The sequence below is a fragment of the Mesoplodon densirostris genome, chromosome 7, assembly GCF_025265405.1.
Source record: "Mesoplodon densirostris isolate mMesDen1 chromosome 7, mMesDen1 primary haplotype, whole genome shotgun sequence".
NCBI classification, from domain to species: Eukaryota; Metazoa; Chordata; class Mammalia; order Artiodactyla; family Ziphiidae; genus Mesoplodon; species Mesoplodon densirostris.
The window spans coordinates 50,489,213-50,513,464 of NC_082667.1; the positions used below are offsets into that span (position 1 = coordinate 50,489,213).

General features: G+C 40.1%; 1 protein-coding gene across 2 annotated transcripts in view; it reads left to right on the forward strand.

Annotated features, from left to right (window-relative positions):
• The window catches only part of RAB30 (RAB30, member RAS oncogene family), an 81,735-nt gene extending 59,420 nt beyond the window's left edge, over positions 1-22,315 (forward strand). The window contains exons 2-6 of one of the 2 annotated variants that reach the window (XR_009533033.1): positions 647-747; positions 4,287-4,370; positions 10,787-10,970; positions 15,752-20,007; positions 20,719-22,315. Coding sequence is in view for 1 of the 2 variants with exons in the window: in XM_060104857.1 (XP_059960840.1) it covers positions 655-747; positions 4,287-4,370; positions 10,787-10,970; positions 15,752-16,002 (612 nt within the window). In the remaining variant the exon portion in view is untranslated. Of the gene's footprint in view, positions 1-646; positions 748-4,286; positions 4,371-10,786; positions 10,971-15,751; positions 20,680-20,718 lie in introns of those variants that run through there. The other variant, XM_060104857.1, reaches the window with a different exon arrangement.
• Positions 22,316-24,252: the final 1,937 nt, after the last annotated feature.

Sequence of the window (24,252 nt, forward strand, 5' to 3'; positions counted from 1 at the left end):
AGAGGAAATACCATGTACACAGCCTATGGGAATGAAAAGACCAGCACCTTGGGAGGTACTGCAGCATCAGCAAGGCTGGCAGGAGGTGTATAGCAAAGGGGTGGTGATAGAAGGGAAGATGGCGGTAACTCCCACTGGTAAGACCCCAAGACCCCCAGGACTTGCAGGAGACTGGAAGCTTCCTCCCTTTGTTCAGTCTCCCAGTTTCTAGCCCTTCCTCCCAGAGGCACTCACAGCATGTACATAAACCACCTTTCAGCTTTGGATGGGCTCCCCTTCGCTCTGCTTCCTTGCACCCCCAGCTTGTCTGCACAGAGATTTGCAATCTCCTTTTAATGCTAAAAGAAAACATCTTATCACATGAGAGACCTGCGACCTGACTGCTTGGAAGAATAAAGTTTACCAGGTGAAATGACATCTGTGTCATTTGCTCTTTGTGGCGTGAGGTGACTGGGAAGGAATAAAGTCCGTCTGTGACCAAACACCTGTGTTCCTCTCTCGCTGGCAGGGTCACCAGAGGGGAGCGTTAAATTGCTCCTCAAATGAGTCAGCCCTGCTGTTCCCGAGGAGACAGGCTGGCGCAGCTTGAGCTCTGTGGGCAAGTCTGACCAGGCCCATCTCACTTGTGCCTGTGTTTGCCTTGCAGCTGTGTAAATGAGTATGGAAGATTATGATTTCCTGTTTAAAATTGTTTTAATCGGCAATGCTGGTGTGGGGAAGACGTGCCTAGTCCGACGGTTCACTCAGGTAAGAAGTCTGAAGTCTGGGGTCGGGTTTTTCCATCTGGCCTTCGGGGTTAGGGGATCCTGACAGGATGGGTGAGTGGTACCCACGCCAGCCTCTTGTCTGCCAGTGCTTAACGAGCCCTTTGCAAGTATACCAGCTCCATAGCCTAGTCTAGAGGGTTTTTTTTCAACATTTAAAAATTTTCATCTTATTTGAAGTCTCAGCAACGGTGAACATGACCACTATTTTCTCTGTGAAATATCCTTTGCTCTTTAACTTTTTTAAAAATTGAAGTATAGTTGATGTACAGTATTATATTACAGGTGCACAACATAGTGATTCACCATTTTTAAAGGTTAGACTCCATTTATAGTTATAAGATGTTGGCTGGATTCCCAGTGTTGTATAATATATCCTCACAGCTTATTTATTTTATACGTAAGAGTTCGTATAGACTAGAGTTTCTGAACCATTTCCAGGGAGCACGGCTCAATGGGTCTCCACCAGCCCTCCCACGCCTCTCTCGTGGCTTCTTTTAGTAAAGGGGGTGAGTGGTTTTTCTTTCAGTCTGCAGTATCAAAAATAGCTTATCAGATAAAAAAATAGATTACTCATTAATAATAATCCAAAGGTGGAAACAAATGAATCTGGATGTCAAGTTAAGCCTAAATGTTAACTTTTTAAAAACTCAAATTCAAATTAAACCCCTCAAGCTCCCTGCTGATGCCCTCTCAGTTCCTCCCAGAAAACTGATCAAATCGTTTTGGTTTAGAACCAAATATGCTGATTTTTCTAATCTATTCCTCGGGAATGAAATGAGAACAGTGAAGGACTATTTGAACTAAATTAAATGTTCCCTCTGGGTTGAGTCCTTATCGTTTGTTCTAAGTACAAGTTCCCTTTGGGGCTGCCCTTTTGAGAGTTACTGCCAGAGATTATATACCTGATTTCACACAGAAATGAGTGGGAAGTCATTCTGAGGTTGACCTTCTTCTGTGTTTTCCTGGAAAATTATGAATGGCATCCTTTTCAGGATTTATCATGCATGCATCTTGCATTTTCATAAAGTGCTAATGGGGAAGGTTGAGAATAGCTCTTCTGTCTAAGGCACAGGGCAACCTGGTGCCCAGGAGAGAACACTGGCTCGAGAGTGGAGACACGGGCCCTCGTCCCAGCTCTTGCCCCGTGAGCCTGGGGAAATTCCGCCCCCTTGCTGAGGCTTCCTGCCTCCCTGTGATCTCCAAGGCCCCTTCTAGCTCTGACAGTCTGTGGTTCTCTGGAAAACTGGAGAGACAGATTGGATAACACAAACAGCTTGAGGGCAGAGAGTCACCTTTGGAAATGTCAAGGTTTTTCCCATGATAATGAACGCAGAATAGGACTTTTTACTAAGCCATGGCCTGGTGAAATCAAAAGTAACAAGCTGACAGGCATCTGGGCTCAGTCAACCGCCATGGCGTAATATTGGAAACTCCAACTGGTTTTACTTCCCCCTACCATTAGTAACCTTTCTGCTTTTGGCAGGAGGACAAGACTGCAGAGATGTAAAGTTTTCAGTCCCTTTGTCAGAAGTTCCCTTGACCTTGTCTAATTACTGAAAGTTCCCTTACAGACTTTTAAGCCCACTCTTCTCATTTTATAGGTAAAAAACTCAGGTCTTAGAGGGATGAAATGACTTATTAGCATCTCATATCATGTCAGTGGCAAGGCTAGGATTAGAATCCAGATCTTCCGGTTCACAGTGTGATATTTTTTATCTTTTGCATGTTCTAACCTCTGAGACCATAGGAGTCTGGCTTTTTTTTTTTTTTCTTGGGTTTGCGGGCCTCTCACTGTTGTGGCCTCTCCCGTTGTGGAGCACAGGCTCCAGTTGCGCAGGCTCAGCGGCCATGGCTCACGGGCCCAGCCGCTCTGCGGCATGTGGGATCTTCCCAGACCGGGGCATGAACCCGTGTCCCCTGCATCGGCAGGCGGACTCTCAACCACTGCGCCACCAGGGAAGCCCTGGCTTTTCTTTTTAAAAGCATAATTCTTGTCATTAGGGGTAAAAATTCTTTGATTTTTAAACAGTAATTTTTACCAATAAGCACACCACCCCTTATTTTTCTTTTCTGTTTACTTTTTACCACTCCCAGTCCCTCAACTCCCCCCAAAGTTCATATTTCATAGACAGGATTATGTTTAGTTTTGTTATTTAGTTGACAGTTAAAATGAATTGGATTCAGCTGTTTTTGAGGCATGAGGAATTGGGGAACAAAATGATGAGGGAGACACTGGGAAGGATTTGTTTTCTTTTTTGGCATTTGTTATACTGAAAAACAGCTGGAGCTGTAAACTTGAAGCTTGGCAGCCTTGTGTTTGAGCCAAACCAAAATAGAAGAAAATTGATTCAATATTTGTAAGCAAAGTTATGAATGTTTATATTTACATCTTTTGCAGACATTCAGTGGAACAGTTTCTGTTGGTCTGATGCTCAGTCTTTTAAGATCAAACTTTAATTAAAGAACTCTCTTGTTAGGGAATGGACTTAATTAAAGATGCCCCAGTCTTAGCTCCCAGAGCTAATGAAGTCCATTTTACTTTAATTTCTGGAAATTCTGGAGTATGAATGTGAAGAGGGAAGAGAAACTAGGTGAAGGGTTCTTTCTTGATAGAATTCCTTCCCACTTCAACTCCCTCCCTAAGCTTACGGGAAATATTATGTGACAGTAAATTACATTATACATGTAATTTTACTAAAATCATACCTTTCTAGTTCAGCTTCCAATTTGATGTAAAGCTTTGTTTTGAAATACTTACATCAGACCAGAGAGAAGGACTGGTTTGCCTAAGGTCACTCAGAGATCCTTAGGCTGCTGCCTCCTGGTTTGGTGCTATTTCTACTATACTGTCTCCCTGGATGACTGCTTTTCTTCAGTTATCTTCCCAGGGTCATTGGCCCTGATCTCATATAGTTATATCTGTATGGTACAGAAATAGTTATCACTCTCAGGGCAGACGGAAATTCAAAGGATCACTGTCTCATTCACGTTTCTTGTGTTGAGTTCTTGTTTGTTTTTTCATCTTGGTTGTTCACCCCCATGGCTGTCCATGCCCTAGACTAATAGCCAGTTTTAATCTTCCTTGATCTTACCTTTTAGAGCACCTGTCCATTTTGCCCCCACCCAGACCATCCCAATCTCATCCCTGCAGCTCCGTGTCTTATCCTTGTGTCTGATTTTTCTGTTTCATTCTTTGAAGTCAGGTCCCCCGTCCTTTCCCAGTTCTCTCTTCCTTTACCCTCTCTGTCTGCTTCCTCCTTTCTTTGTCCCCCTTTCCCCTTCCTTCTTCTTTCAGCATTTCTCTCTCCCCCATGCACCCTCCTTTCTCCTCCCCTCAAAATATATATACAAAGTTAAATTAAACAGGGTTCCCATGACACTAACCAGAGTTCTCTCTTCTACCAGTTAACTCAGCCAAAGGAAGGAGCTGGCGATGGGTAGTAATGGAGTGGGGTGGGGGGAGAATCTCATTTAATTGAAAGATTTGCTTATTGTTATTTTCTATTATTTCTGCTTTAGGGTCTTTTCCCCCCAGGACAAGGAGCCACAATTGGAGTTGATTTTATGATTAAGACAGTGGAGATTAATGGTGAAAAAGTAAAGGTAAGATACTAAGTGTTCAATAGGGTTTCATTGTGTTGTGTGAGAGGAAGTAGTGTTTTCATAACATTTATTAAATCACCTAATGGAAACCCACACTGAAAATAACATACTCAGCCATGGCAGCTTATTTCCAAACAGAGTTCCTCTCTTCCATTTATAGGGGCAGGAAGGGGTTATGGGTGATGTGTTTACAAATGGGAAGACAGCGAGAGAAGAGCTAAGGCAAGTTTGTCCTGTCTCTTGTCATGTCAGACTTCCCTGGTGGTCCAGTGGTTAAGACTCCGTGCTTCCACTGCAGGGGGCATGGGTTCGATCCCTGGTCAGGGGACTAAGATCCTGCATGCTGTGTGGCATGGCCAGAAAAAAAAAAACAAGGAAGAAATTTATTTTGGGGATCTCTTGAGTTGGGCCATTATGCAGAGCTATTTCTTCTTCTTCTTTTTTTTTTAAGTTGGAGTATGATTGCTTTACAATGTTGTGTTAGTTTCTGCTGTACAATAAAGTGAATCAGCTATGTGTATACATATATCCTTTCCCTCTTGGACCTCCCTTCCCCCACCCCCATCCCACCCATCTAGGTCATCACAGAGCATGGACCTGAGCTCCCTGTTTCTTCTTAATAGCAGCTTCATGAAAGAGCCCCCCGATTCCTACATTCACTATGGGTCATTCTGTTGTATGAATCATTTATTAGAATTATTCTGTCTACCACCCTACCCCTATCCCTAGTAAGGAAGAAATACTAAATGAGGGGTCCAGGAAGGGTCCATGATCTGCCCCGTCCCCTTTGTGGCCTCTGGATGGTTTGGTACCTGTATGAGCTATGGTGTCTGAGTTCAGTAACAGGAGAAGGGAGGTAGTATTTTTCCAGTGCCTAATATGCATCAATCCCCCTGCTACCTATTTTTACATTTAACTTAATCCTTATTGTAAACTCTGTGAGGTAAGTGGTAAATTGTCTTCATTTTATAGTTTTCAGAGAGGTTGAGTGACTTATTTATCCACAGCTACACAGTTTAGCAAGGGAGGTAGGCAGGATCTGAAGCGGTTTTGTGTGGGCCAGTGCACCCCACTGCCTCCCTGGCAGGGGTCTCTACTGCTCTGAGAGCAGGGGAGAATGAAGGCATAGTAAGCCCATTATCTCGGAGCAAGGAAAGAGGGAGGTGATGGAAAGAAGTGTGCAGTAAGACTAAATTACTTGGGGGACTTCCCTGGCGGTCCAGTGGTTAAGTCTCTGTGCTTCCACTGCAGGGGGCATGGGTTCGATCCCTGGTCAGGGAACTAAGATCTCACACGCCACGTGGTATGGCCAAAAAAGAAGAAAAAAAAAAAGACTAAATTACTTGGAAGGAGGGTAGAGATACTGATCTTTGGCACTGTGCCCCTCAGAGTTAGTGAAATTCCACGGTCAGATCTTTCAGAGTTGAGTCCCATGGAAAGGGATGACCTTGGCATCAGCAGCACAGTGAGAACCATGGCATCAGAGTTCCAGCCAGATCCCAACCCCAGCATCCCAAGTTTGAGTCCATGTCACTTGCATCCTTCTCCCATAGGTACCTGCACTCCCACCTTCAGATGCCTCAGGAAGGGCAGAGAAGCTCTGGGGTGCTCTTACAGCATGTCACAGACATACAGAGATGTGTTTAGGATGAGGCTTCTGAGTGGGGGACAGTATCTTTTCTAGTGTCTCTTCCAGCCCTGACTCTTCAAAGGGTTTTTTTTTTTTTTACTGCAAAGACATCTACACCAAATACAATAGTGATGGAGAGCTGGGGGCTCTGGAAAGTAAAAGCAGGGTGTGGAATCCACATAAATGCCAACTGGAAAGGTCAGAAAAACTGTGCATTGGGGTGGTGAGAAGGAGCTGGGTGGGGAGAGAAGGGAGCCAGGAGTGTGCACTCAAGAGGCGGCGGCAGGAAGAGCCACTTGTAGTTCTCTCTTGTTCCAGCAGAGGCAGGTGGTGCCATCCCAAGGAGCTGGGTTAAGATAACTTCTGTTTTAGGCATTGTATTTCCAGATATTTGGGTTTCCCATTTATATACATATATATGTATGAGTTCATTCCTTTGACCAGAAAGGTTCATGCCTGCCATATGCCAGGCCCTGGGAATAGATAGCAGTGAATAAGAAATGGTCCCCATTGTTAAAGAACAGGCTTATTTTTCCTTCCTGAATCCCCAGATTTAGGTATTACATTTATGCCACTTTCCGTGAACCATAACCTTGTTTTTAAGTACTTATTATACTCAGCTAAAATCCATCTTTTTATAGCATCTAACTCTACCACGAGACCACAGGCTCCCCAAGAACAAGGTTTATATCTTACTTATCTTTGTATCACAGCACAGTACCCGTTCCCATCATCACTTTAGGCCTCTGGACCTTCGTCTATGAGAAGTGAGAGTTGGGTCATCTCCGAAATCCAGTCATAATTAATTTGCCTGGGATTTTTTCTAGCCGTATATGTAGAATCAAGATAGAAAATGACCCTCTTCAACCACATTAGTCCAAGGGTCTCATTAACACTTGGACACGTGAGGAGAGCAGCCCAGGCTTCACTAAGGAAGCAGTTGTTGTCTTATTATTGTTGGTGTTCTTTAACATTAACTGAATACCTCTTCTTGGTGAGAGTTAAGTGTCTTTTTGCTAGTAGTTTGCAGGCTTTCTCAGGGCCCCATAGAGCCAATGGAAAGAGAATCCACCCGTGGTTTGTACAGGATCACCCACCTGGCAAGTGGCAGGGCAGGACCAGAACCCTGGTTTCTCTCCTGACTGCTCATCATCCACCCTCAGCCTCTCCTACAAGTCCCATTCTTTCTAGGATGACTCCCAACATCACAGGCAACTAAGCAAAGGTGTTAGAAAGATTCTCATAGCTGTTAAGTCTTAGTGCCCAATCAGTAGAGGCAAAGTTGATGAAGAGGCCCTTCTCTTAAAGTGGTCTGTATTATGAAGGTGACCTTGGGTAGAAAATATAATTAAAACTTATATAGAATTTTCTCCTAACCACTGATTTTTTTTTAGCCTATCATAAATTAATGAGTAATAAGCAAAACTCTAAGCTCAGTCTATGACATTTTAACCTTAGGAGATTAATTATAATAGAAGTAGAAGATTTGCTGGATTTTTCTCTCATCAGGTATATATTGCATAGATAGGAAAGTCTTGAAAGTATGCATGTGTATTTCCTCTTTCAGCCATCTGTCCATCCTTTCATTTATCCAGCCATCCTGTATTAGGGTGGATGCTTTGTGCCAGGCACTGTGTTAGGTAAAGTATCTTTGTTCCCTAGTAACTTACTGTCATCTTGCTGAAACGTTTCATCTGTGAAATCTTCTTTAATACTCTGCTAATCATTTAAGCAGAATGAATCCATCCTTCCTTTGTGATTCCACCATCCTTTGTTCATTCAGTGAGGCATCATTCCAATGTGTCCACCACGTACCATGGCCTGTTTTAGGAAGGCAGTAGGGGTATAAGGTTAAATATAAGGCAACCCTTACCCTTAGAGAACCTAGTCTAACAAGGGGACATAGTAGTAAACCAATGATTGCAGTACGTTCTTGTAGCAGTGAGGCAATAGAGGTGTAAGTGGTGGTACAAAGAAGAGAGTAGACAATGGTGCAGCCCCATACTGGAGGTGAGAGTGGTTAGAAAGCCCAGGGCAGTGGTATTGAGAACATATTCATGGACATAAGACTAACACCAGGAGACACTCTCCTGCTGGCCCCTCTTTAATAAAACATCTCATATCTTACCATGGTTAGTCAACTATGTATTCATCCTCCCTGTACTAGGAGCTTTTTGAGATCAGGGACCGTGTTTTATTTATCTTTGCATCCTCTCTGTGCTTAGCACAGTGTTCTGCATCTGTTAATGATCTATAAATGCTGAAAAAGAGCAAATGAATTGCAGAGAGAATAGTGAAACCATTGAATAATAATAGTGAAACCATTGAATAATAAAGGCAGTGGAATATGGATCTCCTCAGGAATTAACCATAAGGCTAGAAACAGGCAGCCCCTTTGGGAAAACAGCCTACATCTCAGCCAAGACATACAATCACTATTCTAGAAAATATCTCAGTGGTTTTCATTCTCAGAGCTGTTCTCAAGATGTGCCAGTCATGAGAACATACTGATTTCTAATGATTGGCAGTATTAAATCCAATCACAAGTGTTTTTCGAGGCTCCGTGCAGCATTAAAATAATAGTCTCTTGTTCTAAGACACAGCTTGGCAGAGGGGAACCATGTCCCTAGGTTTGAGGCAGAGAAGAGAAGTAGCTTTTGTCCTGGCAAAAGCTGTAACATCTGTATGGTCGCCTTCAGCATACACAGGCTTTCATGTACATCATCAAAGGGCAGCTGTGACTCCAAATCAAAGGAGAGCCTGTGTGCCGCTGATTGGTGGCAGGGACCACCGGTCACTCATCAGCTAAACTGGTCTGAGCAGAGGGTGATACCAACTGCCTCATCCTCTTTGGATGCAGATGTACATTTAAATCAGTCTCTGGCAGCAAAGCAGCACGGTGTATGGACTGAGTCCTCTCCTGGGAGTCAGAAGGCCTGGAGTCTGCGTCCCAGCCTTGCGAGTAACCTGTTAATGAAAGAGAGGCATAAACTTGCCTACCTCACTGGGTTGTTGTAAGGATGAAATGAGACCGTGAATAAATATTTGAACATTTACTCTTTGCCAAACACTGGATTTGGTATAGGGGATAACGGAGAGTAAAATGGACCCCAACTTCCCCCTCATGAAGCTTTCAGTCTAGTGAGGAAGACGGTTCTGAAACAAGTTATTACAAGTAACTAAGTGATTCAAGTGTGTCAGGTGCTGTGAGGGAGAATTGCAGGGTAGGTTGCAGGAGAGATTATTTGGGGGTGGGGATGGGGAATCTGGCCTAATCTGAAGGTTCCAGAAGGTCTCCCCTGAGGAAATGATGTTCTGTTAATGGGGGTGAAGGCATTTTGTGACATGTGAAATTGATGCAGTTAGAAGGGAAGATTGTTGTTGGTGTGATTTTTCAAGGCCTCGGATTTGTTCTGCACTCAGCAGTCGCTCTGGGGAAGAGTTCTCTTTCAGAGGTCTGCTCTGTGCAGGGAAATTCAGGTTGAAGTGAGAAGTGTTTTGCCTTCTTTGTTATTAGAACCATCAGGTAAATGACTTCAGCAGGTTTGCATATTATTAACCTCTTTTTATAAAGAAGCCACCGAAGCCCAAAGAGATTAAGTGACTTGCCCAAGGTCACAGAGCTTACAAGTGGTGGAGGGAAAGTATTTTCTTTGCCTGCCATGGCACTGTTCCTGTTTTCATTAACAAAGATAATACCTTAATATATTCATTTGAATGGATTTTTTTTTCCCCTCTCCAGTTGCTGACTGAAATGCCAACAGTCACAGTGACAGCTTGCCCTGGATCCTGACTTTTGTAATAGGGCATTATGATTAAGAGCAGGGACTCTGGGACCACACTGCCTGGTTGAATCAGCTCTAGGACATATTGGCTGTGAGACATTGAGCAAGTTAATTAATCTCTCTGTGCCTCAGTTTCCTCATGTAAGAAATGGATACAGGAATAGTACTTACCTCATAGAGTTGTTGTGAGGGCTAAGTGAGTTATTCTATGTAAAGTGTTTAGAATAGAGCTTGGCATGTAAGTGCTCAAGAGTTTGGTTGTCTTTTTTTTTTTTTTTATAAAGAATAGAGGGGATTGCTTATGACCAAAAGGAGAACATTTGAAATATGTTATATGAATGTAAAGCTTTAATAAGACATAGGAGGGCTTCCCTGGTGGCGCAGAGGTTGAGAGTCCGCCTGCCGATGCAGGGGACACGGGTTCGTGCCCCGGTCCGGGAAGATCCCACATACCGCGGAGGGGCTGGGCCCGTGAGCCATGGCCGCTGAGTGTCCAGAGCCTGTGCTCCGCAGTGGGAGAGGCCACAACAGTGAGAGGCCCGCGTACCGCAAAAAAAAAAAAAAAAGACACAGGAATATACTTTCTGATTTAGAAAATAAACAAAATGGAAAATTAAAGATATGAGCAATGAAGAGTCTACAGATAAAAAAAGCAATTCTTATGGGAAATAGGCTTATAATAAAAATTAAGTAGATTATAAATACCCTAATTTCACTTTTTAAATGAAGTTATACAAAAATAATCTAAATGCCTTTAAAAAAAAGAATAAAGGGGAAACTCAAAATAATTTAACAAAGAAAAAAAAAATCAAAGTGAATCCCTATCTTTAACCAGGCTCACCCAACAAATCTTTAAAAAAATTGTAGGTGCCTTTTTCTTAGGGCAAAAAATAACCATGAAATTATTTGGGTGAAGGTGCTTCTGTTTCTAAACTAAAGCAAGGCAGTGCTGTCTTTCTTTTTTGCTTCACCAACCTGATCCTTCTCTTATGCCTTTACAGCTCCAGATCTGGGACACAGCAGGTCAAGAGAGATTTCGGTCCATCACCCAGAGTTATTACCGAAGCGCCAATGCCTTGATCCTCACCTATGACATAACCTGTGAGGAATCCTTCCGTTGCCTTCCTGAGTGGCTGCGGGAGATAGAACAATATGCTAGCAACAAGGTCATCACTGTGCTAGTGGGTAAGTAAGGACTAATGAGGAGGGACATTGATTTGTGAGCCTCAGAGAATTTATAACCACATAAGGCCACATGCCTTGGTACCTTCCTGTATAATTCATGTGGTCAACATTCAGTTCTTCTAAATGAAATTGAAGAGAAAATGAAATAGATCCTATCCCATGGTGATGGTTCAGAAAAGTAAAGTAGAAAATGTTGCTGATTGATTTTCCTATCAGTGCAGTCTCTAGGGAAGAAGGTGGATTGCCATGAAAGTTATGTGGGCTGCTAAACATTACAAAAAAATCTAGGCCATGGAAACTGCTGGTCTAGAAGTAAAATATATCTACGTTGATAAGGAATTCATTATTGAAGCAATTATTTTTTGCCTAAAAAATGGACTTTGGTTAATTTTTTCCCTTCTTACATTTATACTGATTTGAAAAATTCTAATTTTCAGAAAGAATAAGGGAAATTCTACAGTTTGTTTCCTCTTGTAGGAGGGTAGAACCTCTATTTAGTATGGGGGGAAAGCAGAAAATAACCATTTTTTTTGTGTGGTGACAAATGCACCCATTAAAAATGAAATTGCGGCGAAACAGATTAGATTGTTAAAAATCCTCTACTGGTGATGGAAAAATGTTAATAATATTTGATTGTTAAAATGTTTTCTTCCCGAGAATTCCCTGTCAGTCCAGTGGTTGGGACTCTGAGCTTCCACTGCAGGGGGCACAGTTTTGATCCCTGGTCAGGGAACTAAGATCCTGCATGCTGTGCTGTGTGGCCAAAAAAAAGAAAAAAGAAAAAAGAAAAACAAAGTTTTCTTCCTAAGAAGGAGCATTGTTGTATATTCTAGAAAGACCTGAATTTTGGAAATCCAGGAGAGAACCTCAGAAACATTAAGTTAAAAATCATGGTTAACAGTAAGTTAAACACTTTATAGAAAGCGTTATAGCTAGTGTATATGTGCCAGGAATCATATTAGGCATATTATGTGTCATGATCCCAAATTTACAGATGAGGAAAGCAAGGCTCAGACAGGTGAAGTTCTTTCCCCAAGGTCACTCAGCAGGTAAGACTGACTTCAAAGCCTGTGTTTATCCAACTGTAATGTGCTGCCTTGTAACAGATTGCTGGACTTTTCCTTCAGGCTGCTGGGTTAAGTATCTGCCTCTCTATGAGCATTAGCTCGGTCCTGAAAACCCTCCTGCACACTGGAGAACCTTTGCTGTGAAGAGCTTGAAAGACCTCCATTTTGGACATAAAGCCCTTGAGAACATGAGTCAAAGCATTACTACTTGGGATTCTATCTAAGGAAGTTAGATGAAGATATGAGGGGACATGATCAGTCAGCTCAGTATGAAAGAGGCACTACCTTTTTTTTTTTTTTTGCGGTACGCAGGCCTCTCACTGCTGTGGCCTCTCCCGTTGCGGAGCACAGGCTCTGGACACGCAGGCTCAGCGGCCATGGCTCACGGGCCCAGCCGCTCTGCGGCATGTGGGATCCTCCCGGACAGGGGCACGAACCCGTGTCCCCCACATCGGCAGGCAGACTCTCAACCACTGCGCCACCAGGGAAGCCCGGCACTACCTTTTTATTTATTTTTTATTTTAAAAGAAGTTTATTTATTTATTTATGGCTGCATCGGATCTTAGTTGTGGCACGCAGGATCTTTCGTTTCAGTTCATGGGCTTCTCTCTAGTTGTGTGCGGACTCCAGAGCACGTGGGCTCTGTAGTTATGGTACACGGGCTCAGTAGTTGCAGCACAAGGGCTTAGTTGCCCCGTGGCATGTGGGATCTTAGTTCCCCGACCAGGGATTGAACCTGCTTCCCCTGCATTGGAAGGTGGATTCTTAACCACTGGACCACCAGGAAGGTCCCAGCACTGGCCTTTTTTTTTTTTTTTAACATCTTTATTGGAGTACAATTGGTTTACAATGGTGTTAGTTTCTGTTTTATAACAAAATGAATCAGCTATACATATACATATATCCCCATATCTCCTCGCTCTTGTGTCTCCCTCCCACCCTCCCTATCCCACCCCTCTAGGTGGTCACAAAGAGGGGTGCTCTCCCTGTGCTATGCGGCTCCAGCACTGGCTTTAAAAATATTTTTTATTATGGAAAATTTTAAACATAAGCAAAATAGAGAAAACAGTATAATGAACACCCATATACCCATCTCTCAGATTTGACAATTAACAACTCATAGCCCATCTTATTTTATCTTTTCCCCATCTCTTCTGTCTGCCTTCCCCTTCAGATTATTTTGAAGCAAATCCCAGATGTCATATTAATTCAATTTACATTATTTCAGTGTGTATCTCTATAAAAGATATAAAAATTTTTTAAAAAGAGAACCTAACTGCAATGCCATTTTCACACCTAAAAAATATTAACAGTTCCTTAATAGCATCAAAAATTTAGGCAATGTTCAAATTTCCTTGATTGACTCATCCATCAGAAATTTATTCAAATCAAGATCCAAATAAGGTCTGTATGTTGTAATTAATTTTTATGTCTTTTGATTCTCCTTTTAGCTGTAGCTTATCCCTCCATTTTTGCTCCCTGGGAATTTATTTGTTAAAGCATTTGTTTGTCCTGTGGAGTTTTCAAGTCTGAATTTTGTTATTTCACCCTGGTGGTGTCATTTGATATGTTCCTCTATCACCTAAATTTCTGGCAGATATGTAGGTAAATCTAGAGCCTGGTCAGATTTAGGTTTTGTTTTTCGTTTTAGCAGATATACTTTATAGTTGGTATTACAAGGTACTGTTCTCATAGGACAGTCAAGAAAAATGCTTGATTCTTTCTTTTCCATTTATTACTTTCCAAAGTAATGAGTTGGTTCCCTAGATTTCCAAAAGCAACTATTGAAGTTTGTTTATATTTTGAATATTGCTATAGATTTAAATATATTTGATGTATTCTAGCCCCTTGTAATTATTATTATTGATGCTTCAGTTGTTCCAACTTTGACAGTGGGAGCTTCTTCAAGTGGGCTCCTGAGTCCTTTTGACATGACCTAGGAATCTTTGATAATTTTCTTGATTTCTGGGATGACAAGTGTTCGAGGCACATCCAGTGCATTTCCTGCCCCAGACCTGGAATTAGCCATTTCTTCAGGAAGCAGTGTTTCTTTTCAATGGGAAGTTGTATTTAGAGGCTACAACCAAGGTGATAGGAATCGTCTTTACTAGGTGATGGCTTTTAGGCTTTTCAGTGGACAGAGCTGGTGTGTGTGTGCGTATGTGGTGAATTCTGTAGCATCCACAGGGGGTTGTCTCATTAGGCTCTGTGAAACATTTTGACTGACAAGACTACCATAGGCCACATGGTATCACAGTCACTTAGAAGGATACAGGACAGGAAACACAGCTTAGTAGTAAGCCAGCATCAAGCATTCCTCTTCAGTGGAAGCAGCCCTCATAGCAGTCCAGAGCTGTCCAGGACCTCCCGGGACAGTTCAGATGTGAAGGGAAAAGGTTCACTTCAGGCAAGTGCAGGATCTGCCCTGGCTAGAAGCCTCAATGCCCCATAGGAGCCCATCTCTCTTGTAACAACCCGACAGGCCTAACTTTCAGGGTCTCTTCAGATGAAGAATCATCACACTCAGGGAAGCCAAAAGTTAAGGCTTTCTATTAGGTATTTATAATTCATACATAGAATTCCCAGGCTGGATGGAATTTATCAATCAACGGTCACTTTTACCATGAGCAATGTTGGGAAGTAACACAGTTGACATATCACCTTTGTCAGATTTCCAAAACAGAAGTAGAAAATTTTTTAAAGATAAAATAACACCATGAATTATTCACACTGATACTTCCATTTGTAATTCAGGACTACAGAAATTTTACTTAACCTCATTAATCTTATATCTGTATTTCCATTCTCCCATGCTAAAAATCCCTGTCCTAATGCCACTGGCATAATTACTTATTTGCTTTATCCCCTAAAACATGTATAGCAGCCCCAGAAAAATGATGCCAACACTACCACCGACAAGATAATCACTGCGACAGTTCAAGATTTTTTCCTTCAATTCTTTTTGTCCTTAGGGTATGTGCCACTGGGGATACATGGTTAAATTACTGGTTACATTATCTTCAACTCACCTGAAATAGTTCCTCTTTGTGTGGTTATGCCACTTCATGATAAACAGGTTCATTTGTTTAATTTTGCTTTCAACTTTAGGAATTGCTTTTTAAATTTAATTTCATATTAATTGTGTAATCGTGTAAAACATTGATAAGATTCTGAAGTCAAATCTATAAAATGAAATATATTTAGAAAGGTCTGGTTTTCATCCCTCAAACTTGTTCCTTTCGTAGGTAACCATTATCTTTAAAATTAAAATTTTGTTTTAGTCTTCCATTAAAAAAATAAGAATAAAGTGTATTTTTTCATCCCTTTTTCTTAGAGAATTGTATATTATATACACTTTTTTCAACTTTGCTTTATTTGCTTAACAATATATCCTAATGTCTCATTCCATGGCAGCCTACAGAGATATTCCTTATTGCTTTTTACGGTGCTAAGTAGCTCCAAATAACTATGGATGTGACATAGTTTATTCAGCCAGTGCCCAACTGATGGGCTTTTGGGTTGTTTCCAGTTCTTTGCCATTACAAATGGCATTGGTATTTTAAAATAAATAATCCAGGAATCACAGTCACATTGGTTTTGCTTTACTTGCCCATCTCTCTGGTTTGACTTCAGATACGGAGTTGAATTTTGATGTTTCCAAACTTGCAAAAAAGTCAAATGACGATTCCCTCTTTGATTTTACCGCTATTTTAGGCAACAAGATTGATCTGGCTGAAAGGAGAGAGGTCTCCCAGCAGAGAGCTGAAGAATTCTCAGAAGCTCAGGACATGTATTATCTGGAGACCTCGGCCAAGGAATCCGATAACGTGGAGAAACTCTTCCTTGACTTGGCGTGCCGCCTCATCAGTGAAGCCAGGCAGAACACACTTGTGAACAATGTATCCTCACCCTTACCTGGAGAAGGGAAAAGTATCAGCTATTTGACTTGTTGTAATTTCAACTAAAGGCTGAGGCAAGGAGAAGCAAGAGGAATCAGCAGTTGCCCTGATGGGCCACCAATTGCTGGGGAGATCTGGCGATGACTATGGGTCCCGCTCTAGTACCTTCTGACTCCTGTGGGCTCCTGAGCTTACAAAGCATGGCAGGCCAAGGGCCTTGTCCACAGGCCAGCATTAGCAGAACATATAATGGTTTCACCCTTTTGCAGTCTGGAGTCGGATCAAGGAGAAAATTGCACTAGGCGCTCCATGACCTGCAGAGCATGTTGCTTTTGTTTTTTTTAAAAAAGCAAGTAAAACGCATTCCTGAACACAGTCCAGGGGGAGACGTACTGTAGGGATCCCTCCTGCACGTCAGTGGGTGCATGTGGGGGCTGCTCTTTAGGGCTTCTGGGGGCCCTGGTTTTCTTGTCTACCAGGTAAACCAAAACTGGGAACGCCAAGTCCTGTCTCTGGTGCGTGCTGATGGCTCCATGGAGATTTTGAAAAGTGTTATTTCTCTTTTCCATGGGCACTTTCAAGAACTTTGGGATGTAAAAATGAAATGAAACCTTTACCCGTGACAACAGTAGCAATCATTATTAATGTATACAAGCTCCATGACTCCTTTTGGTGCTAATGATTCCACTCTTTCACAGACCAAACGTTTTAGTACATTGATGTCCTTAAATACATTTCATAGAAATAAAAACAAAACAAAACAAAAAAAAAAAGAAAAAAGGGAAGTCCATGTCTTTCTCAAAATCTCATTATCACCTTTTCTAGGGTAGATTTGTTGGGAAAGAGAATACTTTTCCTTTCCTGTTCCCCTCTAAATCTCTACCACTTTCTTCTTCCATTCTCCCTTCTTTCCTGCCCTTTAACTAAATGAAAAAGTTTGAAAAATGGAAAAAAAAAAGAGAGAATGGTGGATACCCTAATATAAAAGATGAGCTCTAAAACATTATGAGTAGTGTGAGAAAACAGACCCGATCTGACCAAAATACTGTGGATTAATGGACTGCCGTGCAGAGTTCCAAGCAGAGCACAGTCCTTGATAGCAGGTCACGTCTTTTACTTCCTGGTACTATCCATCTTGGACAGACCAAGGCTTAGGATTTTGTAGGTGTTTTTAGTACGGTAAGTGAGAATAGCAACAGATGAAAAGTCTCACGATTTTTGTATCTACAATGATAACCTTAGAAAAATTCTGCTCGTAGCAGCAGATTGAGTAGTCATTTGTCATCTCCTTGTAGTAATGTTACTTTCAGACTCATGACTATTCATTCTTTCCTGTTTCTTTTTCTTTTCCTTTATTTCCTGGTCTTCCCTTTTTACCTCCTCTCCTTCTTATCCCCCTCCTTCCCTCCCTTCCTTATATACATGTGTTACTACAAATCTCCAATTCAAATGGAGGTATATATGCCTTTACTTAGCCAATTTAAAAACAGAACTCAAAATGGAAGCCATGCTGCTGAATATGTGTTACTGTTTCTTCAGTGCCATACTTTGATACCTTCCAATTTGTTCACTGATATAAATGCAAATTGGGAAAGTAATTAAACGTATTTGCTGTTGATGCTGTCAGATGTTTCTGTAGCTTGCTGCTTAGTATAATTGAGGGATGAGTAATGGGATAAGGATATGATACATAATTCCACTGTTGCTGTAGATGGTGGCAGTCTTGGTCCTGATATATTGATGTGTGAAAGCTATTGAGTTTTAAAGCAATGAGTCATGTAGAGACGCAATATTGGTGAAGCCTTTCTAGCATTTCTTTAGTAGGTTTCAGAGCGACCTATCTGCTCATGGGGACTATACATATTGTTTAAGGGACTGATACTTATGGTTGGCCTCACCATGCTTGTCCTGATCCTATGGGTAAGAGAAAGAGATCCCAGAAGTTTGAATTGCTTTTATTTTAGAACCTATCTCTATAGGAAAGAAAAATCATTTTAATAAACACCAAACAAAATAATTTATCATGGTTGCCTTTCCCTCCCCATTTTCCCCACCAAGCCAGCAAGTAAAGGTGTTCAGAAAAGTTCCTCAAAGTGGGCAGAAGAACTCTTTTTAAATGTTGAGGAAATGTCCCTAAGTTTAGGTTTACTATCTTTCATTTAGGGCAAAAATCCAAAGTCCCCAGCACATCATGACTCAACTTTGTCTCACAGAAGCAAGTGTGTTGAAAATAAAGTTGCTTTATGAACTTAGAAAATAGAACATTGTTAGATTGGACAAATTTAGTTGTAAAATAACAGGTTGTAGGGCCACTCTTGCATTCTGAGATTATTTCCTAGGGCTCAGTCTCCTTTATCTACTCTTGGCCAAACTCAGAAGGGTATTAGAAAGCTCTGCTCTTGGCCCCTTTCTTCCCTGTTACCCTTCCCAGCCTTTCTGTACTTACAGTCACCCATCTATGGCACATCAGCAGGGACACATGAGAATGTAGGGCCTTGTTTCTTTTTTTCTCTTAGTTGTATGAATTCTAGATTAGGCCTTATGGACACTTGTTCACTGATGTATCTCAAGTTTGAGAACAAGCCCTGATAATATTGTAGGTGCTCAATAAATATTAATTGAATAAACAACTTAGCGCCAAGAGGAGCTTTTTCAGTTAAACAGAAATTTATCAAATAGAACTTGAGAAAGGACACTAATTAAATGTGGCCATCTTAACCCAAGCCAGGACCTAAACTTACTGGTTTGCCTACTAGTCCTTATTGTCTTGGCAATATTTGCTAAGATGAGCCTTCTTAAATAAAAATGAATTCTCATTTAATGGTGGGTGAAAAAGAGGGTTGCTTTCTCATAATTCAGTATGGCTTGATCTGACTCATAAGACTACCAGAGTCCATGTCTGCCTCCATTTTGGTGTGATCTTTTTCTTTTTTTTAATAATGTTACTAAATATATGGCGAACTTTCCTTCAATTTACAATACATCATATCCGTCATATAGTCAGATTTGGGGAATCTGTGAAATCATGTAGTTTGCTTATATTAATGATATTATGGCTTTGTCTAGACTGTATCCTCAAAGGATTTTATGCTTTGTCCTTTACCTATGCAAGGCTTTTTAGTCCTTTATGTGCTTTTGTTAGATCTATTGAATTATATTAACATTTAAATTTGATTATATGGGGCCAGTTATCCTTTCTGTGGATTACTTAGAGTAGGCCATTAGTTTTTCCTAGCCATTTTTTCCTTCTTTTTTTTAAAGTCATTTCATGTTAGCACCTCTACCTGAGTAAAGAGGAAAGAAAATAACTAAAAATGAAAGTGAAATGGATTGATTTGACAATGTGTCAATTTCTGAGTTAGAGTTTGGTAAGAAAGGTAAAAATCACTGGCCAAAATAAGACACTTGGATTAGGGCTATTTCCTGTAAACAATTTAGACTTGCTGGAGAGAGGAGGCAGAATTTAACCAAAGGCTGGATTCTTCTTTCTTCTTCTGTTTATGAATTTATGTCTTTGGAGGACACTGGTGACATCCAGTGTTAGATCATGATTTGCCTCATTTGCCCTTTAAGCTACCCCATAATTCTTCTAGATCCAGCATCAAGTTTCAGTTAATGAATCTTTCTGAATAAATACCAGTTGCAAGTGATTTTGAATTGGTCCTCTGACTAAAATGAAAACTTCTTTTTTTTATAATAAACTAAGCTACGTGAATGAGATCATATTATAATCAGGAAAAAACTATTTAATTTTTTGCCCCACGTATCAAACCAATAGCTTTAAAGATAGACATTTTCTATTTCTTAATCCTGCAGAACTCTGTATTTCATAATCATAAGTACTTTAGGGACTGCTGCCCTATTAGCCTGTAGAAGAGCTCTTCTAGGGTTTTACCCTTTCTTTTTTCTAGAGTTTTTTTTTTTTAACTTCAACTGGTTACTTATTCTCCTCAACCATGGCCCTGACAGATGTGTTTCAGTGCAACTATAGTCCTCCTGAGACTTAACTTGAAAATGAAAAGCAGTGAAAAAACATGTGTTATCTCATCCTTCTGACAAAATGTACTCCATGTAAGCAGTGTGTGGTTGAACACTAATTTGGGGATAAGAGAGGGATGTGTTTGGTTTTTTTTTTTTCCTTCTTTTTGGGTTTCATATCTGTGACATGAGCCTATTTGTGTTTGGAGGGAAAACTGGCTTCCCTTACATTCTCACACTGGGGAGAGAGCATACTGAATTAAGAAATTATCATCCCTTCCAACAGCTCATTAATAATGTTAGAGCAAGAGAGATGATACTTCATCTCCTTTCCTAAACCCATGGGAACACTGCAATCATTTTGGGGAGCCATAGTTTAAAAACAAATTGAGGCATAACAAAGATGGTGAAGGAGTTTAAAATTTAAGACATTTGAAGAATATTTGAAGGATTTAGGGAAATTTAGCTTGGGAAAGAGAGAGGAACACAGTACATTAGAGCAAGACTCTGTTATTCAAAGGGGTGGAATGAGGCCCACTGAATAGAGGTCATAGGGCCACAGATTTGAACTTCACGTCAGGGAGAACTTTCTCAAAAAGTTGGTTCACCATGGAAGGGGCTGCCTCTGTCAAGCAAAGCCTAGATAAGAACTTGGCAAAGATGATGTGGAGAAGATCCCAGCGTTTGTTGGGGTGGCCCAGATGACCTATTAAAATTCTATGTTGTAGTACTTTGCTTCTCATAACATGTTCAGTTAAATATCTGTTGACCCACAGCTTTTTTTTTTTTTTTTTTTTTTTTAAGGCTTTGCTCTTCTGCCCAAAGTGCATCCCACTCTCCAGGAAGGAGTTTGGTTACATGTCATTAGGTCGAGACTGGCTTGCTGTTATGCCCTAGGCTGGGATTGCTTTCCAAGTCCATTCATTGATGTCCTGTTGAAATCACAAACTGGTTCTTGAGTTAAAGATTAAAAAGGTATTGTTTTAGTAGAAGTTGAAATCTACATGAAATCATGGAAATTATGTATTTGTCACTTGCCAAACATAGGCCAAGCTCAGTGTTAGTGAGTACTTGGTATTTCTTCAGGATTTCAGGATAGGCCTCTTTAGCAGAGCGGAATCTTCGGTTAAAATCCCATAAATTACCAACTTAAAGTTTTGCACCTCCTGTCACAGATGGGCTGGTGGTCACTGGCAAAAAGCAGGCCCCAAAATCTATTTCGAAAAGTCTCAAATGACATTTGGTTACTCGGTTTGATTCTCTTGAAAAAGCATGATCTGAAAATAATTTTAAAAGAACGGAGGCCAAATTGCTTTATGTAGAAAGTAACAAAATATAGGTCTTTGATTTGAAAATCAGAGATAACTATAAGCAACATTTGCTAATGAAGCCCATTACCCAGGTGATTCCACCTGCAAGGTAACTTGCATCCTTGCAAGGCTGGTAGATGGCTCTTCATTGGTCTTTCTAAAAAAGTCATTGGTCTTGCATCAGTATGGTGAGAAACACTTCAGTTTGGGTGAGAATTTCTTTGACTCGTTTGGATAAGAAGTCAGAGCACAAAAGCTACCCTCTTCTTTAACTGACTTTGTGAAATGCAAGAGTCAAAATTTTACTTTCCTACTGAGTTAAAGCAGAATTTTCAGAGGTATTGTGTTCTAGTTCCCTTGGCGGGTTGTGACTTTGACACTTCAGGGAGTGATGTAGGGAGGTATTTAGAAGGGGGAACACTAGGCTAGGTGTGAGGTGTCCTAATATTCCCATGAATTAGCTATAACATTATGCAAAGCACAATCTCTTGCAGTTTCCTCCTCCTCCACAAGATAGACTAATAGTAATAATACCTGTCAGAATTATTGTAAAAATTAGATAAATTGAAAATGCTTGGTAAACAGTAAACACTCAAATATTAGTTTTCTCCTTGATTAAGAGCAGACTTTGGATGGTCTGATACAACTACAGATCCTTAGAACGAAACAAGGAATCCTCCTGACGTAAAAAAAAAAACTCCATTTCTGAAAGGGCCTTAAAAGAAAATCACTCATTTGATCCATTCTTCTGCCTTAGGGCATAACTGTTACCCAAGAGACTCCACTTCTTTACCTACTTCAAGAAAGGCATTCTCTCTCTCTACCCAGTGGGCAGTTCCAGGGTCGTAAAGTCATTATCAGGAAACTTAAGCTTATTACTGAGATACCTCACAGTGCAATTTGAACCTCTCTCTTCTTGATCCCATTCTCCATTAGAAGAAAAATGGGTTGATCCTGTTTTCTTTTTAAAGGGCCATGTTTGCCATTTATTATAGCCCTTCTGCCTCAATTTTTTTTAATTGACAGAAAAAGCTCATTAAGGTGATAATTATTATTTCCTTGGGGAATGTCAGGATAGGTATTTATAAATTCTTAGCTTCTTATTGATATCAGATTTAGATCACAATCTTACTTTTGATTAACTCTTCAGTTATCCATGTATTTTCTTCTTTAGTTAACATATAATTGATAACCAAGTATGCTTCTGAAGAATTATTCTGGTTATGTGGCTCTTGTTTTCTCTTCTTGGTAAAAATGGAGTCATGAATCCCAGTTTTGTCAACTGCTTTTAGGATGTAATTTCATACATGACATTATTTGATGGACGTAATTACCAACACCTACATTTAGTAGGGTTCCTTTCCCTTTCTACATGTGCACTAAGTTCTGAAATAAAAATTGGTATACCAAATGCCTAATAAAGCAAAAATTCCTGCACAGAATAACAAAAGATACGAATCTGGTTTGCTAGGATAATTTGTCACTAGTTGGTTGAATGGTACAGAGCTTTTGTTTAAGGTTACACAGTTATGCCTGGATTAAATAACAATAGCAAAACTTGATAAGCCCTCTGAAAAACAGCTGCTAAACATACTGCTTTCTGGAAAGTAATCATTAAGAATATATAGTCTCTTGTCCTATACAGTTGCAGAATGTTAGTAGCACTTTCTTGTAGGCTCCCTGACAATGAATGTCAATTGATTTATTAAAAAATTTTTTTGTGTGTGAACCCTTTTATCCCTTTAAGGTATGTTGGGGCTTTCATGTTCCTGTTGTAGAAAATTTCAAATGACTGGAATGCTGGCTTCTAATTTCTGCTCACTGAAGTGTCCTCTAGATATACCAGAAGGTTGGGGCTTCTTTGTTGATATGTAAGGGAGCTACTTAAATACACTTACATAAATGTAAGTGTGTGAGTAAAATTGCTATTTTCAGCAAAAAAAAAAAAAACTTGCTTAAAATTTCAGATAATAAAGGGTTGAGATTTTTTTAGATCATCTAAAGGGAAAAAGTGTGCCCATATATATTGTTGCATACATTTTAATGCATGACTTTTAGTATAGGGATGAAATAAAATACAAAATATATAATTCTGGAGGTCTTCTCAGCAGCTAGTTAAAATATTTAGAGAAGCTGTTTTATGAAGACTTAGAGAATCCCTGATTTCCCTTTTCCTATCTCTTTTGATCAAAATGTAAACATAATTTGAACAAACATGTTCATCATGGAATCATATGAACTCAACTCTTAATTGGTTGTTGGTTTCAAGCATAGGCTCTCAGTAATATCTGAATACATCTGAATATGAAATCTATTTCAACACAAGCAAAATACTTGATTTTAAATGTTAATATGCAGATATTAACAGGATGCTGTATCATATCTTATGTGTTCATGTATTTTTTTAATAAAATGCCTGTTAGAAATATAAGCTGATGATGACCTGAGTGCAATTAGCTGAAAACATTGTATAGAAAGGTGATTGTGTGAAAACTTCACTCAACATTAAAAAGGGGGATGAGGGAGTAGGAATCTGAGCAAAATATTTTAAAATGAAGTTGCATTTCTCTTTTTAAAATTAAGATATAATTCATACACCATTCAATTCACCCCTTTAAAATGTACAATTCAGTGGTTTTTTTAGTATTTTCACAAAGTTGTGCAACCATCACCATTATCTAACTCCAGAACATTTGCATCATCTCCCAAAGAAATTCTGTACCCATTGGCAATCACTCTCCCTGCTTCCCCACCATAATCTAGCAACCACTAATCTATTTTCTCACTATAGATTTGCCTATCCTGTACATTTCATATAAAAAGAATCATATAATATGTGCTCTTTTGTGTCTGGCTTCTTTCACTTAGCATAATGTTTTCAAGTTTCATGTTATACCATGTTTCATGTTATAGCATGAATCAATACATTTCCTTTTATGGCTAAATAATATTCCATTGTATGTATATATGTACCAGATGTTACCTGTCCATTCATCAGTTGATGGACATTTGGGTTATTTTCACTTTT